This window comes from Balaenoptera ricei, chromosome 20, assembly GCF_028023285.1.
Source record: "Balaenoptera ricei isolate mBalRic1 chromosome 20, mBalRic1.hap2, whole genome shotgun sequence".
Taxonomy (NCBI): Eukaryota; Metazoa; Chordata; class Mammalia; order Artiodactyla; family Balaenopteridae; genus Balaenoptera; species Balaenoptera ricei.
Genome location: NC_082658.1, coordinates 54,133,553 through 54,146,365, shown reverse-complemented (window position 1 = coordinate 54,146,365; position 12,813 = coordinate 54,133,553). Strand labels below are relative to the sequence as shown.

At 55.8% G+C, this 12,813-nt stretch overlaps 3 protein-coding genes across 5 annotated transcripts; 2 read left to right on the top strand and 1 right to left on the bottom strand.

The window, feature by feature from the left end:
• Positions 1-213: 213 nt before the first annotated feature.
• Positions 214-2,388, top strand: GP1BA (glycoprotein Ib platelet subunit alpha). The gene is made up of 2 exons (XM_059909036.1): positions 214-248; positions 477-2,388. The coding sequence occupies exon 2, from the start codon at positions 483-485 to the stop codon at positions 2,280-2,282; it is 1,800 nt and encodes a 599-aa protein (XP_059765019.1). The 5' UTR covers positions 214-248; positions 477-482; the 3' UTR covers positions 2,283-2,388.
• Positions 2,389-4,417: 2,029 nt separating this feature from the next.
• On the bottom strand, positions 4,418-7,452 carry SLC25A11 (solute carrier family 25 member 11). The gene is made up of 8 exons (XM_059909040.1): positions 7,119-7,452; positions 6,366-6,518; positions 6,076-6,282; positions 5,799-5,889; positions 5,627-5,717; positions 5,441-5,540; positions 5,309-5,360; positions 4,418-5,172 (listed from the first exon to the last, which is right to left on the bottom strand). Exons 1-8 carry the CDS (start codon positions 7,211-7,213, stop codon positions 5,017-5,019), a joined length of 945 nt encoding a protein of 314 aa, XP_059765023.1. The 5' UTR covers positions 7,214-7,452; the 3' UTR covers positions 4,418-5,016.
• On the top strand, positions 7,421-12,217 carry RNF167 (ring finger protein 167). 3 transcript variants are annotated; one of them, XM_059909038.1, is made up of 10 exons: positions 7,421-7,627; positions 7,797-8,295; positions 8,380-8,460; positions 9,716-9,841; positions 9,947-10,034; positions 10,224-10,314; positions 10,544-10,649; positions 10,794-10,887; positions 11,538-11,618; positions 11,705-12,217. In XM_059909038.1, the coding sequence occupies exons 2-10, from the start codon at positions 8,212-8,214 to the stop codon at positions 12,001-12,003; spliced, it is 1,050 nt and encodes a 349-aa protein (XP_059765021.1). In that variant the 5' UTR covers positions 7,421-7,627; positions 7,797-8,211; the 3' UTR covers positions 12,004-12,217. The 3 variants fall into 3 exon arrangements, with proteins under 3 accessions (XP_059765021.1, XP_059765020.1, XP_059765022.1); XM_059909037.1 differs by having other exon boundaries at positions 7,421-7,660; XM_059909039.1 differs by lacking the exon at positions 9,716-9,841 and having other exon boundaries at positions 7,422-7,660.
• Positions 12,218-12,813: the final 596 nt, after the last annotated feature.

The window sequence follows — 12,813 nt, the reverse complement described above, 5'->3', positions numbered from 1 at the left end:
GAAGGACAGTAGGCAAGAGCGGGACCAAAAGGAGGGCTTGGGGAAGGTTGTGGAAGGAGGTGATAAAGGCCTGTGTCCGGGAGGGAGACCGTTCGCCGGGTCCCCGGAGCCCCTATCGGGCTGGCATTTCCTCCCCATCTCCACCCCCTTCCTGCCGCTGACCAGGCCCTCCCTGGAGCTGGAAGAGAGAAGGACCAAGTCACACCCTGGAAGAAGCTCTGTGGCTCCGGAGGTCTTTCTGCTGGCCTGTAAGCTGGGGCCGGGGGAGGAGGGGGCCTGAGGGACGGATACCAGCCAAGGACCTGGAGCTAGCAGTTTAGGCTTTGGGGGGCAAGGGGAGGAGAGGGGAGTGGAGGCGGGGAGGTGTGGGAGCTGAGTTTCTGGAAGGGATCCTGGAAGCTGCAGCGCGGGCTAGGGCCTGGAGGAATACTGCCGGGGGGTGGAGGGGTGCCCACTCAAGCCCCCCTTGCCCACAGGTCCCCATGCCTCTCTTCCTCTTGCTGCTCCTGCTGCCAAGCCCTTCACACTCCCACCCGATCTGTGGCATCAGCAAAGTGGTCAGCGAGGTGGAAATGAACTGTGAAAATAAGGGTCTGAAGGCACCACCTCCAGATCTGCAAGCAGAAACCAACATCCTCCGCCTGGGTGGGAACCCTCTGGGCACCTTCTCCATGGTGTCCATGGTGAATCTGACTCACCTCACTCAGCTGCACCTGGAGAAGAGCCAGCTGACCAGCCTGCAGACTGATGCGACGCTGCCCCGGCTGGAGACCCTGATTATATCCCACAATACGCTGAGAAGCCTGCCCTTGTTGGGACGGGCGCTGCCGGCACTCTATACCCTGGACGTCTCCTTCAACGAGCTGGCCTCATTGTCTCCTGATGCCCTGGATGGCCTGAGCCACCTCCATGAGCTCTACTTGCGTGGCAACAAGCTGAAGACTCTGCCCCCGCGGCTCCTGCAGCCCACGCCCAAGCTGAAGAAGCTCAACCTGGCTGAAAACGGGTTGAGTGAGCTGCCCCCTGGGTTCCTGGATGGGTTGGAGGAACTTGACACCCTCTACCTCCAGCGGAACTTGCTGCGCACAATACCAAAGGGCTTCTTTGGGGACCTCCTCCTGCCTTTTTCTTTTTTCCACGACAACACCTGGTTCTGTGACTGCGGGATCCTCTATTTCAGCCGCTGGCTGCAGGACAATGCCAACAACGTGTACATATGGAAGGAGGGTGTGGACGCCAAGGCCATGACCCCCAACGTGACGAGCGTGGGGTGTGTCAATCTGCCCAACACGTTTGTCTACACCTACTCAGGGGAGGGCTGCCACACCCCTGGCGACAGGGACAGCATAGACTACGACGTCTACGAAGAGGATGACGAGGTGCCTGCCACAAGGGCTGCGGGCAGCTTCTCTACCCACACCAGCGCCCACACCACCCACTGGGGCCTGCTTTACTCAGTGCCGACTGCTCCGCTAGGCCCCCAAGTGTCCTCCTTGCCTCCAACTAAGGAACAGACCACGTTCCGAATTTCTACAGGACCCATCACATTCTCCAAAACTCTAAAACCCACCCCAGAGCCCACAGCCCCGAGCACCCCAGAGCCCACAGCCCCGAGCACCCCAGAGCCCACAGCCCCGAGCACCCCAGAGCCCACAGCCCAGAGCACCCCAGAGCCCACAGCACCGAGCACCCCAGAGCCCACAGCCCAGAGCACCCCAGAGCCCACAGCCCCGAGCACCTCAGAGCCCACAAGCGAGACCTCAGAACCCACCATATCCTTAACCTCCACAGAACCCACTTCACTTCCCACTATCTTAGAATCCACCACAGCCACCATCTCTGAATTTGTCAACCTCCTGAAGGCCAAGGGGGTGGCTCAGTGGAATGCAGAGAGTTCCAGAAACAACCCTATCAACTCTGACTTCTGCTGCCTCTTCCTGGGCTTCTATATCTTGGGTCTCCTCTGGCTCCTCTTTGCCTCTGTGGTCCTCATCCTGCTGCTGTTCTGGGTCCAGCACGTGAAACCACAGGCCCTGGCCACTGTCACGCACACCTCACATCTAGAGCTGCAGAGGGGAAGGCAAGTGACAGTGGCCCGGGCCTGGCTGCTTTTCCTCCAAGGCTCACTCCCCACTTTCCGCTCTAGCCTCTTCCTGTGGGTGCGGCCTAATGGCCGTGTGGGGCCTCTGCTGGCAGGACGGCGGCCCTCAGCCCTGAGCATGGGTCGTGGTCAGGACCTGCTAGGGACAGTGGGCGTTAGGTACTCTGGCCACAGCCTCTGAGGGGGGGTGGTTTGGGGACCTCGAGAGAGACTCTGATGGGCTTTCCTATTGGGATCTAGCTGGGGGCGGGTGGGTACAGAGTACAGGGTCGGGGGAGGGCTTCATTACTGCTTCTTTGTCAGGAGCCTCCTCTGCTCACCCCGGGCACACAATCCCAGACCCAGCATATCTGGAGAGGTAGTGAGATGGAGGAGTTGGGTGGGTCACAGAAGAGAGCTCCTGATGCTGCATGGACGGCGGGGTTCCCAGACCACTAGGTTATTACCATCACTTTGGGGAAGTTTTAGGAAAAAGCAAACAACAAACAGAATATAGCACGGTTCCCACATGTATCCATGTATTGAAGGAAACTTGGGAAGAGATGTCAAGATGTGAGCCCTGATTGTCTCTGGATGGTATAAATACAGGTGGTTTTATTTTCTATTCCTCTGCTTAGCATTTTCTGGTTTTCCACCATCATATATTATTTGTATCATAAAAATAATTTAAAAATAAAATGTTCGTTCTTTTGGAGAGGGAAACGAGGCTGGGGCACCGTCACCAGTATTCCCAAGGCCCCAGCTGCCCCACCCTAGTTGCACTGCTCACTCCCAAAAGCTCTAGTCTTGGCCTGCACTTACCCTGCCTGGGGTGCCTTTTCCCTCCTCCAAGGGTAACCACCCACCAGGCCAACCACAAGCAAGTTCCAGCTCAAGATCCAGAAGTTTCCTGGGAGCTCAGTGGTACTACTGAGGCTATCTGCCTGCAACCTGCAGTACTAGGAGGACAGGTGGGTGCCTCCTGGCACCTATGGCCTCAGAAACGCAGCTCTCCTGCTCTGCCCGGGGCAGCAGGACTGGGGAGGGGAGGGCCTGGCAGTGAGTGCCATCTTGGTGGGTTTTACTGAACTACTCTCGGTTTCCTGCTGTCAAGCCAGGAGGTAGGCAGATGGAGCCCAGTTCTCTCCTCTGGTGCCATGGATTCTGCCATTCACCTGACCACGTTGGGTAGGGCTTTCTCTCCTGCCTCCAGCCCAAGCCAACACTTAGGGCCCAGAGAATGGGAGTGAGGGCTGAGCCTTTCTGGCTCCACGGAGACCCCTTCCTCCAGATGGTGCAGGAAGAGTCCTCCTAACCTGCAACCCTGACCGCATCTTTCTCCTGCTCTGAACTCTTTCCAATATAGAGAACAACTCCTGAGCTTGGCGATCGAAAACTTCCGTGCACCAACCCATCTAACAGTGAGGCTTCCCCTCCCACAGCAGACACTTCACAGCCTGTGCTCCAGTTATTACAAACTTTGCAGAGATCACCTGCTCCCCAGCGTTTCTCCTCTAAGCCTTTGCTCTCAGTGGGCCAGGGGTGCTGCCCCGCCCCACTTCCCTGGCCAGTCGGGTACTGTGCACCGTCTCCCCTCACCCAGGCTGGCGCGGGTGCCCCACATCACCCTGCAACGGTCTGTTGCTGACTCCCAGTTTCCCTGTGTCATCCTCCCCTCTGGACTTAGCACTCCTTAAGGACAAGGTCCAGGCTTCAAGTGTCTCAAAGCGGCCCCTGTGGCCCAGGCCAGCATGCGCATGGAGAGGGTAAGAGAAGAGGCAGAGGTGGGAGGGCCCGACTGCACCGCCAGGCTGCTGAGCTCAACTTCTACTGACGAGGTTCTGCCAAGGCGACAGTTCCCACCTGCCGTCTGCCTGCCCCCTCGCCTGCCTGTCCCCTGGCCTGGCTCTGGAGAAGCCTTCGGGCCTCGTGCAGCCCAGCCCTCCTTCCAATTGACCTTCCTATGCCCTTTTATGCCCCAAGAGGTTCCTAAGCTCCTTGAGGGCAGGGCCTGGGAGTCTCACATCTCCTAAAGAAATGGAGAAGGCTGTCACTCTCCCCAGCCTACAGCCCACATCAAGCCTCCAGGCTCTGGGGGCCCGGCTCCGTGCCCACTCTGCCCCCGACAGGTCAGCCTTCCCCTCTCAGACTCTATTCCCTCCCTCTTCAGGCTGCGGAAACAGTCACCAGACCCCAGAGGTTTTTCCTGGGGATTACATGAGATGACCTGGGCGTCTGTTGCATTCTTGAGTGAGGGGCTGGGAAGCAACACACAGGGCCTGGAGTTTGGGTTTTTCTCACCCTTCAGCTGCTGCGACATGACTGATTTACATAACATTTGCATAAAAACAGCGGATACTTTTTCTTTAATAATTTTTCTTAAAAACTCCAGTTCCTGTTCTCCAGGGGCATCCGCTTCTTTGTCCAGTCTCCTCCCCCTCCTGCGCCCACAACTCTCCAGATTTGGGGGTGGTGTCATCAATCCAATTTATTGATTACGTCCTCAGTGAGAGGGAGGAAGGAAGGGCCATGTCCTCCCACTGCAGACCTTTGATCATCTTGACAGCTTCGGCTCTCTCCTGTCCCCTCAGCTCTGCCTTGGTTTCCCCACTGAGAAGGGGGGCCTTCTGCTGTACTATGTGCCCTGAAACTAATACCCAAGAGGAGGCCAGAAATCTGCAGGGAGCTTTCCACCTCCGTGCAAGGCATAGGCAGGGACAGAGAGATCATGATGATTAGGACAAGGAGGGCGAGCTGGAGCAGGGGCAGGACAGACCAAAAGTCCTTTATCACAGAGGAGGGAACCATACTGTGGAGGGAAAATAAATAGAGGGGCCCAGGGCAGCAGAGTCTAGGTCCCCTGGGGGGCACACTGACTGTAGGAGCAGCGGGCGAGTGGGAGCCCCGGCACAGCGGCTCCAGGCCCCTCGCTCGCCTCAGCCACTGAGGAAGAGACGCTTGTAGGCCTTGTTCATCTGCTCCAAGAAGATGAAAGTGAGGACAGTGTGGGGACCCAGGCGGGCATAGTATGGTGTAAAGCCCTTCCACAGACTGAAGAAGCCCTCGTAGCGGACGACCTTCACCAGCACATCCTAGACAGTCAGGCAGGCATGGCACTGAGGCTGGGACCTGGCCTCTGGGACCCTCTTCCTCTTACCCAGCTATCCCCCACCCCCACTCCCAGGGCATCCAATCCTGCAGCCCAAGCCCCTAGCCCTGCTTCCTCACCAGCCCGTTCTTGTATTCCGGCTTCCCGTCAATCATTCGCATGTTCTGGATCCTGAAGGAGAGGAGGCAGGGGCATGAGAGACATAAAGGGGGCTCTCCCGTCCGTCTTCAGGCCCAGGTCTGCACACTCACCGGGTCTTGACAATGTCCACAGGCATAGAGGCAGCAGTGGTGACCAGGCCGCTGATCATGCTGGCACAGAAGTGGCACAGGATGTTGTCAGAGAAGTAGCCTGGAGGAGGCAGAGCAGGGGGTGGCAGTCAGCTCACAGCTGGCCCAGGCTAGGCTGGGAGCTGAGGGCCCAGCTCTGGGTCTCACCTGAGTCCAGTAAAAACTGCTTGGACTGGGAGTAGGAGGCGAGCTGGGCGGCATTGACGACGACGGCCCGAGCCATGGTAGGGATGCAGCCCTGGGGTTGGTGGGATGGGGGAGAAGTCAGAAATGTCCAAGACCTGACCCCACATCCCCAGTCTCCAGCCCCTTCACTCACCCTCCAAAGTGTGGGGACGCCCTCTTCCCGGACAATTCGAATCAGGGCATTAAACACGTTTTTGTAGCCACGGCGCTGGTCAGCGGGAAGCCTGGTGGGAAGGTAGGGAGAGGCCAAGTTTGGGATAGACCACCCTGCCCCCACAGGAGCAAAGAAAGGGAAGCCAGAATGCTGTGAACAGGTGAATGCTGTGCTCTAGATCTAGAATAAGAAATCAGTTCTTTCATTCTAGATTCCAGGGAATGGGGCTGGGGGCAGGCTCAGACCTGGAACTCACCGGCCATCAGCGGTCATGCGGATAAGAGCCACCTCTGCTGGTGTTCCCACAAAGGCACCAGTTGCACCTGCAGTCATGCCAATCAGGGCCTTCAGCAGAAAGCCAGGGGGTGTACCATCAGCCCCAGTCAGGCGCTCAAACAGCACAGTATAGATACCAAGGCGAGTAGTGGTATAGGTGGCCTGGCGCAGCAGGCCAGCTGACAGCCTGGGGAGCGAAGGGGTCAGTGCATCAAGCCAAAGTCTAGAGCTGTCAACCCACACCCTACCCCCATCCTTTGGCCCCAGTACCCGGTGTAAATGCCCCTCAGCCCTTCTGCCCTCAGAATGCTGGTGAGGGCATGGAAGCTGGTTTTGTACTCTCGTGTCTTGGCTCCTTCCCCACTCAGCTGCATCCGGTTCTTCACCAGGTCCAGGGGCTGCACAAAAACTGTAGCTCCCATCCTGGGGGAAGACAGGGGTGGAGTCAAGGGCTAGGTGTCCCAGATCTACCAAGTTCCCCTGGAGCCCGGCAACAAGAGATCACAAAGGGCAGGGCCTGCCATGCGATTGACTACATATTCAGGAGGCTGGTGGGCATGTGTACAAGAGTCTCTGCGTGTACCAAGAGCAATGGGTCTGAAAAGTCCAGCGGTCCAGTAGGGGCCATGCAATGAAAGTGTTCCATGCAGCTCTCAGGGTGTCAAGCAGTGACCCAGAGACTGCATCCAGTCCGACCCAAGGAGGAGAGGTGGGCATTCATGACCTGGGACTCCACCTAGTCCAGCAGGAGCCATGCAATGACCTGAAACCCCAAACAGCCCCGCGGAGCCAAGCAATGGGTTGGGAAACTCAGGTGGCCTGGTGGGGGTCGTGTATGCAGCCCAGAAGGGGCCCTGCGATGGGTGAAAAGATCCTAGCAGCCCAACAAGGACCTCGTAATACGATGGGGACAGCAATGACCCCGTGTCACCTCGGTTCACTGCAACACACCCAAAGAACAGGGCCCGGTTCCTGGCACCCGTCCCTGCCTCCTCCTGTCCCATCCCTGGGGCCTGAGCTTACCCGGCCAGGCCCCCAAACAGGAACTTGACGGACTTAGGAGAGGTACGGGGCTTCCCGTTCCCCCCAGAAGCCCCGGGACTCGCCGTCGCCGCCATCGCCACTCAATGGCCCTGGGCTCCCGGACCCGTGCGCGCGCAGCCCCGCTCGCGCCCAAGGTGACACCGCGCGCGCAACAGGGGCGAGGGCGCGCGCGTACGCCCCGGCGCTCAGGTCCAGCGCCAGCTGGAAGTTGGCGCACGCGCGAGCGCAAAGGCGTCCGGGAGTAAGGCGGAGCTGAAGGAGGAGCTTCAAGAATGGGTGAGGGGACGGGGTGCAGCTATTTAGGCAGCCAGAGCACAGGCGCAATTTTCGTCGAATTGGAGTCGCGGGAAAATAGAGAGGAGGGTATTGGAAGATGTCGCGAGATCGAGTGAACTAGACTAGCCAGAATTAGGCGGTCTCTCGCGATAATACAGGAAGCCGTCAGCAGGTGGGAGGGAGCGTGGTGACGACTCTCGCGAGACTTGAAGGTACGGCGGCTGCGGCCAGAGGGAGCAGGAGAGGTTCGTAAACCGGGCCCCTGAGGGATCCCGGGCACTAGCGGAGAAGCGACTAAGTCGTCTTCTGGGACCTCGGTGCTCCTTTCATCTCCACAGGCACTCCCTCCACCTCTAACCTTTCTTTTAATCGGCCTTTTAGGACCGGAAGTCCTTCGTCTTGAGCGTCCATTGCTGGAAGCGGCCTGACTTTCTTTGCCGGAAACCCTTTTCCAGGGGATGGAAAGACGGCCCACCTGGCCGGAAGTCCCACCTCCTTGAGCTCCCCCACCCTTCCAGAAGTTTTTCTGTCACCTGTGCTTGCCTCCGTTCTCTTTCCCCGTTTTATTCCTGTACCAGAAAGGGGTATTTTTGGTGTCTCCCAGCTCCATTAAACGGGTTGGCTGTCTCACTCCCCGAATCGGGGGTCCTTCCCCGCGCCCCCATGTAGCTGGGAAGTGGGACCTGGGGGTGGTTGAACCCCTGGGATCCTGAAGGAGGGCAAGAGAGGGCGCAGAACTCCGTTTCTGCTCCTGTTATCGGGACGCGGCCTCCTCCGCCTCTCCCCTCCCGCTACCATGCACCCTGCGGCCTTCCCGCTTCCTGTGGTTGTGGCCACTGTGTTGTGGGGAGCGGCCCCCACCCGGGGGCTCATTCGAGCGGTGAGTCTGAGGGACCGTTAGGAGAAGGGCGCTGAAGGGATAGGTTGCAGGTTGAAGGGCAAACATGGACTCTCTTGTCCGCAGATCTCGGACCACAATGCCAGCATGGACTTTGCAGACCTCCCAGCTCTCTTTGGGGCTGCTTTGAGCCAGGAGGGACTTCAGGTGATTTTCTTCCCTCTTTCCTGTTTCTCTGAATTCTCCCTGCTGGGTAGGGGTTGAGGAGCCTTTCTTGGGTGAACCTGGAGGTAGGAAAAGAGTCAAGTTAGGAACTAAGTGCAAGAGCACATCTAGTGTGGTGGAATTCAGAATCTGGAGGGAGAATACAAAGTCTACTCCTAGGACTCTGAGCCTTAGAAGGGAGACTGAAAGTGGACTAATAAAAGGCAGGACGAGTGGTGCGTATCAGTAGGGTCTCTAGAGCCAGTTACTGGTTTTATGACCTTGGACAAATTATTTCTCTGAGTCTTAGTTTGTTTTACTGTAAAATGGGATAGTAATAGAAGTTATCACATGTATTATTTTGAGAATTAAATTAGATAAGCAATTTTGTAGTAGTTTTTCACAAAGACTGCCCCATAGCAAGAACTTAGTTGGGTCATAGATATCAGTATAGTTGTTTGTAAGATAGGTAATTGGAAAATTAAAGGGAGGTGTTAAAAAAATTCAACTGAGTAGATTTTAAAGCTCTTACTGGCTTTTATTTAATGACCCATGAATCAGGCAGCATTCCACCGAGCAGAAAGGATCTTTGAAGAACTATACAAAATGAAAGACTCACAGCCAGAAGGGGGTGGGGCAAGGAAGTTATACTAGCAAAGATTTGTTTGTCTGTGGCAAGATCTCCTTTCTTTAGGGGACTGCAGGGGGTCTACCAGGCAGATTACCTCACTAGTGCTGACCAAGTAACTCCAGATAGAGTGGTTTAAGATTCTATTCCTGGGGGAGGCTAAAATTATAATTAAGTATTGAGTTTGGTGACATGGGGGTCAGCACAAATAACTCCATTTGGGTTTGGTCTTGTGTATTTTTTAAACAGGAGAATATGTTCCCTAAGAGTATGTATTAGAGCAGGGAATGTGAAACAACTTGAGAAAGTGACGTGGATGAATGGAGAATTGAATTACAATCAGTGGGAAACTGGAGGGCAAAAGAATTAGCTAGGAGTGTGGAGTATATATTAGCTTATCTGGGAAAGGGGGAGGGATGATGGAGGGTCTGGTAAAGGGATGTTGTTTGATGTGATTGCATCTTCAGGAGGCTAAGAGAAGACGTAGATGTCTGACTTTGGTGGGATGCTCAGACCCCAGGAATGAGCTCAGACCCCACTGACCTGTGGGGGCCAGTGTGCGTGGTGGGACCTGTGGGGAGCAGCACCTAGGGAGATGAAATCCAGCTGTTGTTTGCTTCTCTTCTCCAGGGCTTCCTTGTGGAGGCTCACCCAGACAATGCCTGCAGCCCCATTGCCCCACCACCCCCAGCCCCGGTCAACGGGTCAGTCTTTATTGCACTGCTTCGAAGATTCGACTGCAACTTTGACCTCAAGGTTGCTGAATGTGGAGTGGGAGCTGGGAGGCTGAGGGTAAAAAAGGCACCAGGAATGGAAGGTGGCAAGGCCCATGATGGCTCCTTATCTGCCTTGTCTCCCTAGGTCCTAAATGCTCAGAGGGCTGGGTATGGTGCAGCTGTGGTACACAATGTGAATTCCAATGAACTTCTGAATATGGTGTGGAATAGTGGTAAGGTTGGAGGATCTGGACAGCTGGGTTTTCAGTAGAGGTTAGACTGAGAGATGGCGGGAGGGCTGAAGCCTTAGGGAAAAGAAATCAGTCCTTTAGGTGGAATGGGGCAAGAGAGCCAAATGCCAGGGTTACCAAAGGATTCGTATGGAAGGTTGGGTCCCAAGTGTAATGCCCTAATCCCTGCAGAGGAAATCCAGCAGCAGATCTGGATCCCGTCTGTGTTTATTGGGGAGAGAAGCTCCGAGTACCTGCGTGCCCTCTTTGTCTACGAGAAGGGGTAGGACGTGTCCCTCCTTCCCACTCTTCCTTCAGCACGTCCATGCCAGCCTGGAGTCCAAGCCCCTGCCCCAACCATTCAGCCTCAGGCCCATCATGCTCTGCCTCTTGGTACTTTCCTCCCATCCCCTTCCGCCTCCATGGGCCCTGTCCAGAGCCAGTTACTTTGTCCCTCTTCCTTTGTCCCTTTGCCTTTCCTGCCCCTCTGATATTCGTCTTCCTTTTCCCAGGGCTCGGGTGCTTCTGGTTCCAGACAATAGCTTCCCCTTGGGCTATTACCTCATCCCTTTCACAGGGATTGTGGGACTGCTGGTTTTGGCCATGGGAGCAGTGATGGTGAGTAGCTCAGGGACCAAGATGGGAAGAGCTGAGGCCTTTAAAGCCAGACTGGCTCTGGGGTTGCAAGATAGGGCTGGTTTGTATGGGATTGTCCAGATTTTTCTCTAAGACTAATTAATCATCCACTCCCCCTTTCACCAGATAGTTCGTTGTATCCAGCACAGGAAACGGCTCCAGAGGAATCGACTGACCAAAGAGCAACTGAAACAGATTCCTACACATGACTATCAAAAGGGTGAGGAGGGTGGAGGAGAGCAGGCCTTTCCCACTATTTCCCTGGTTCTGAAGGAGTTGGAGCCCAGGAGGAAAGAGGCAGAGATGGCAGGGAGGTGTCAGCTTGAGATGCCTCCTTTCCTCCTCTTTTTACGCATACATACAATGAGGACAGGACAGGATTAGAGCAGGAGATGGAAAGCAAAAATGATTAAATGTAATAGTTGGGGTTGGGGGGGGGGGAGATGGAGGACCTTGCTCATAAGAGGGAAGGTGGAGAAAGCAGAAAAACGGAAGGAGTGGGGAAGATTCCGCCAGAGAAGCAAGACACAGGTAAGGAGGGGCTGGGTCTTAGGCACTGGAGCCTCCAGTGCCCATATAAGGCTATGGCAGAAGCCCTGCCCCATTTCTGCTCCTCCCACTCCCTATCTCTCCACCCTCACACCTCCCCCCAAAAACCCACTTCCCTTCTTACCTCTGTTTCTCTACTTGTTCTAACCTCGGATTCCTCATGTTCTATCCTGCTCCAGTCTCAGCTCTTCTACTGGCTCTGTAGAGCCAGAGAAGATAACTTTTGCAGGGTTTAGCTCCACCACAGGCCTCCCAGAGTGAGTTCTTGTGGGCCCTGGTCCATAATGGCTCAGTAAAAGAACTCCTTTCTTCTTCCACCAGGAGACCAGTATGATGTGTGTGCCATCTGCCTGGATGAATATGAGGATGGGGACAAGCTGAGGGTGCTCCCCTGCGCTCATGGTGAGGCCCTCACTTCCTGTGCCCGTGCCCCCCCCCCCCCACTCCACCAGCAGGCACCACACGCTTCACCTCATTCCTCTTGGCAGCTTATCACATCCGCTGTGTGGACCCCTGGCTCACTCAGACCCGGAAGACCTGCCCCATCTGCAAGCAGCCTGTTCATCGGGGTCCTGGGGATGAGGAGCAGGAGGAAGAAACCCAGGGGCAAGAGGGTGATGAGGAAGGGGAGCCAAGGGACCACCCGGCTTCAGAACGGACCCCACTTCTGGGCTCCACCCCCACACCTCCCACCTCCTTTGGCTCTCTAGCCCCAGCTCCCCTAGCCCTTCCTGGGTCTTCCACAGATCCCTCACCCTCTACCTCTGCAGCGGCCATCCTGGTCTAGTAGTCCCCTTTCCCCTCTCCCCTCCACCTCTGATGACCTATTTGCACAGCTCCTCTTCCTCTCTACAGTCTTCTACATTGAGGGATAGGAGACGAGGAATAGGAGACGTTTCCACCCCAGGTTTCTCCCTTACCCACCTCCATCCTCTTGAAGGGGTTGGGGTTACAAAGGGATGGGGTTTTCATTTATTGGGTTAATAAAATTGTTTTGTGGACTAAGGGTGAGATCATTCTCACATGGGTAAACTTACCATTTTGGGGAATTGCCCCTTTCTGCCATGCATGGGCAAGGGAAGTGGGGAGGCTAACCTGTAGCCCTAAGGGCAGCCCCAGTAGGCATCTGTTGTGACTCCGAGAGAGGGGGAGCCCCACCCACATTTGAGGATGACTCAACTGGCCCTGCCTTGCACGCAGGCCTGGACCCATTCTTAAGTCTGGATGGCTCTATTCCATTATCCACCAATTCAGTTAGCACCCTGAGGACCTAGGTAGGGCTGGCCCACCTGGCCAGGTAGGCCTGAAGCAGGTGTTTAATCCTGGACATGAAAGCAAGCTCAAAACCCTAGACTTTGTAGTGCCTCAGCCCTTCTGCTGCTTCTAACCCCAAGCCAGGATGAAGGAGGCAGACCACAGTGGCTGTCCTCCATCCTGACACCCAGGCTAAAACCACACAGCACCTTGTCAGTATAATCTTTTTTATTCAGGAAAAAAAACCAAAAAAAAAAGTTTTCCAACCACACACAGGAGGGGTATGGGTTGGGGGAAGGGTGTCTGTCCATCCAGCCCAGGCCCCCAGCCCATGTGGTTTTGG

What these genes read in the sequence shown, in the direction of transcription:
- GP1BA (XM_059909036.1), top strand. Translation starts at nt 483, where the DNA reads ATGCCTCTCTTCCTCTTGCTGCTCCTGCTGCCAAGCCCTTCACACTCC.
- SLC25A11 (XM_059909040.1), bottom strand. Translation starts at nt 7,213, where the DNA reads ATGGCGGCGACGGCGAGTCCCGGGGCTTCTGGGGGGAACGGGAAGCCC. An exon ending in CTGAGGGGCATTTACACCGG is followed by an intron (nt 6,283 to 6,365) that starts GTACTGGGGCCA and finishes TTCGCTCCCCAG; the next exon opens with GCTGTCAGCTGGCCTGCTGC. An exon ending in CGCATGACCGCTGATGGCCG is followed by an intron (nt 5,890 to 6,075) that starts GTGAGTTCCAGG and finishes CCTTCCCACCAG; the next exon opens with GCTTCCCGCTGACCAGCGCC.
- RNF167 (XM_059909038.1), top strand. Translation starts at nt 8,212, where the DNA reads ATGCACCCTGCGGCCTTCCCGCTTCCTGTGGTTGTGGCCACTGTGTTG. An exon ending in CCCGGGGGCTCATTCGAGCG is followed by an intron (nt 8,296 to 8,379) that starts GTGAGTCTGAGG and finishes TCTTGTCCGCAG; the next exon opens with ATCTCGGACCACAATGCCAG. An exon ending in TGAGCCAGGAGGGACTTCAG is followed by an intron (nt 8,461 to 9,715) that starts GTGATTTTCTTC and finishes TCTCTTCTCCAG; the next exon opens with GGCTTCCTTGTGGAGGCTCA.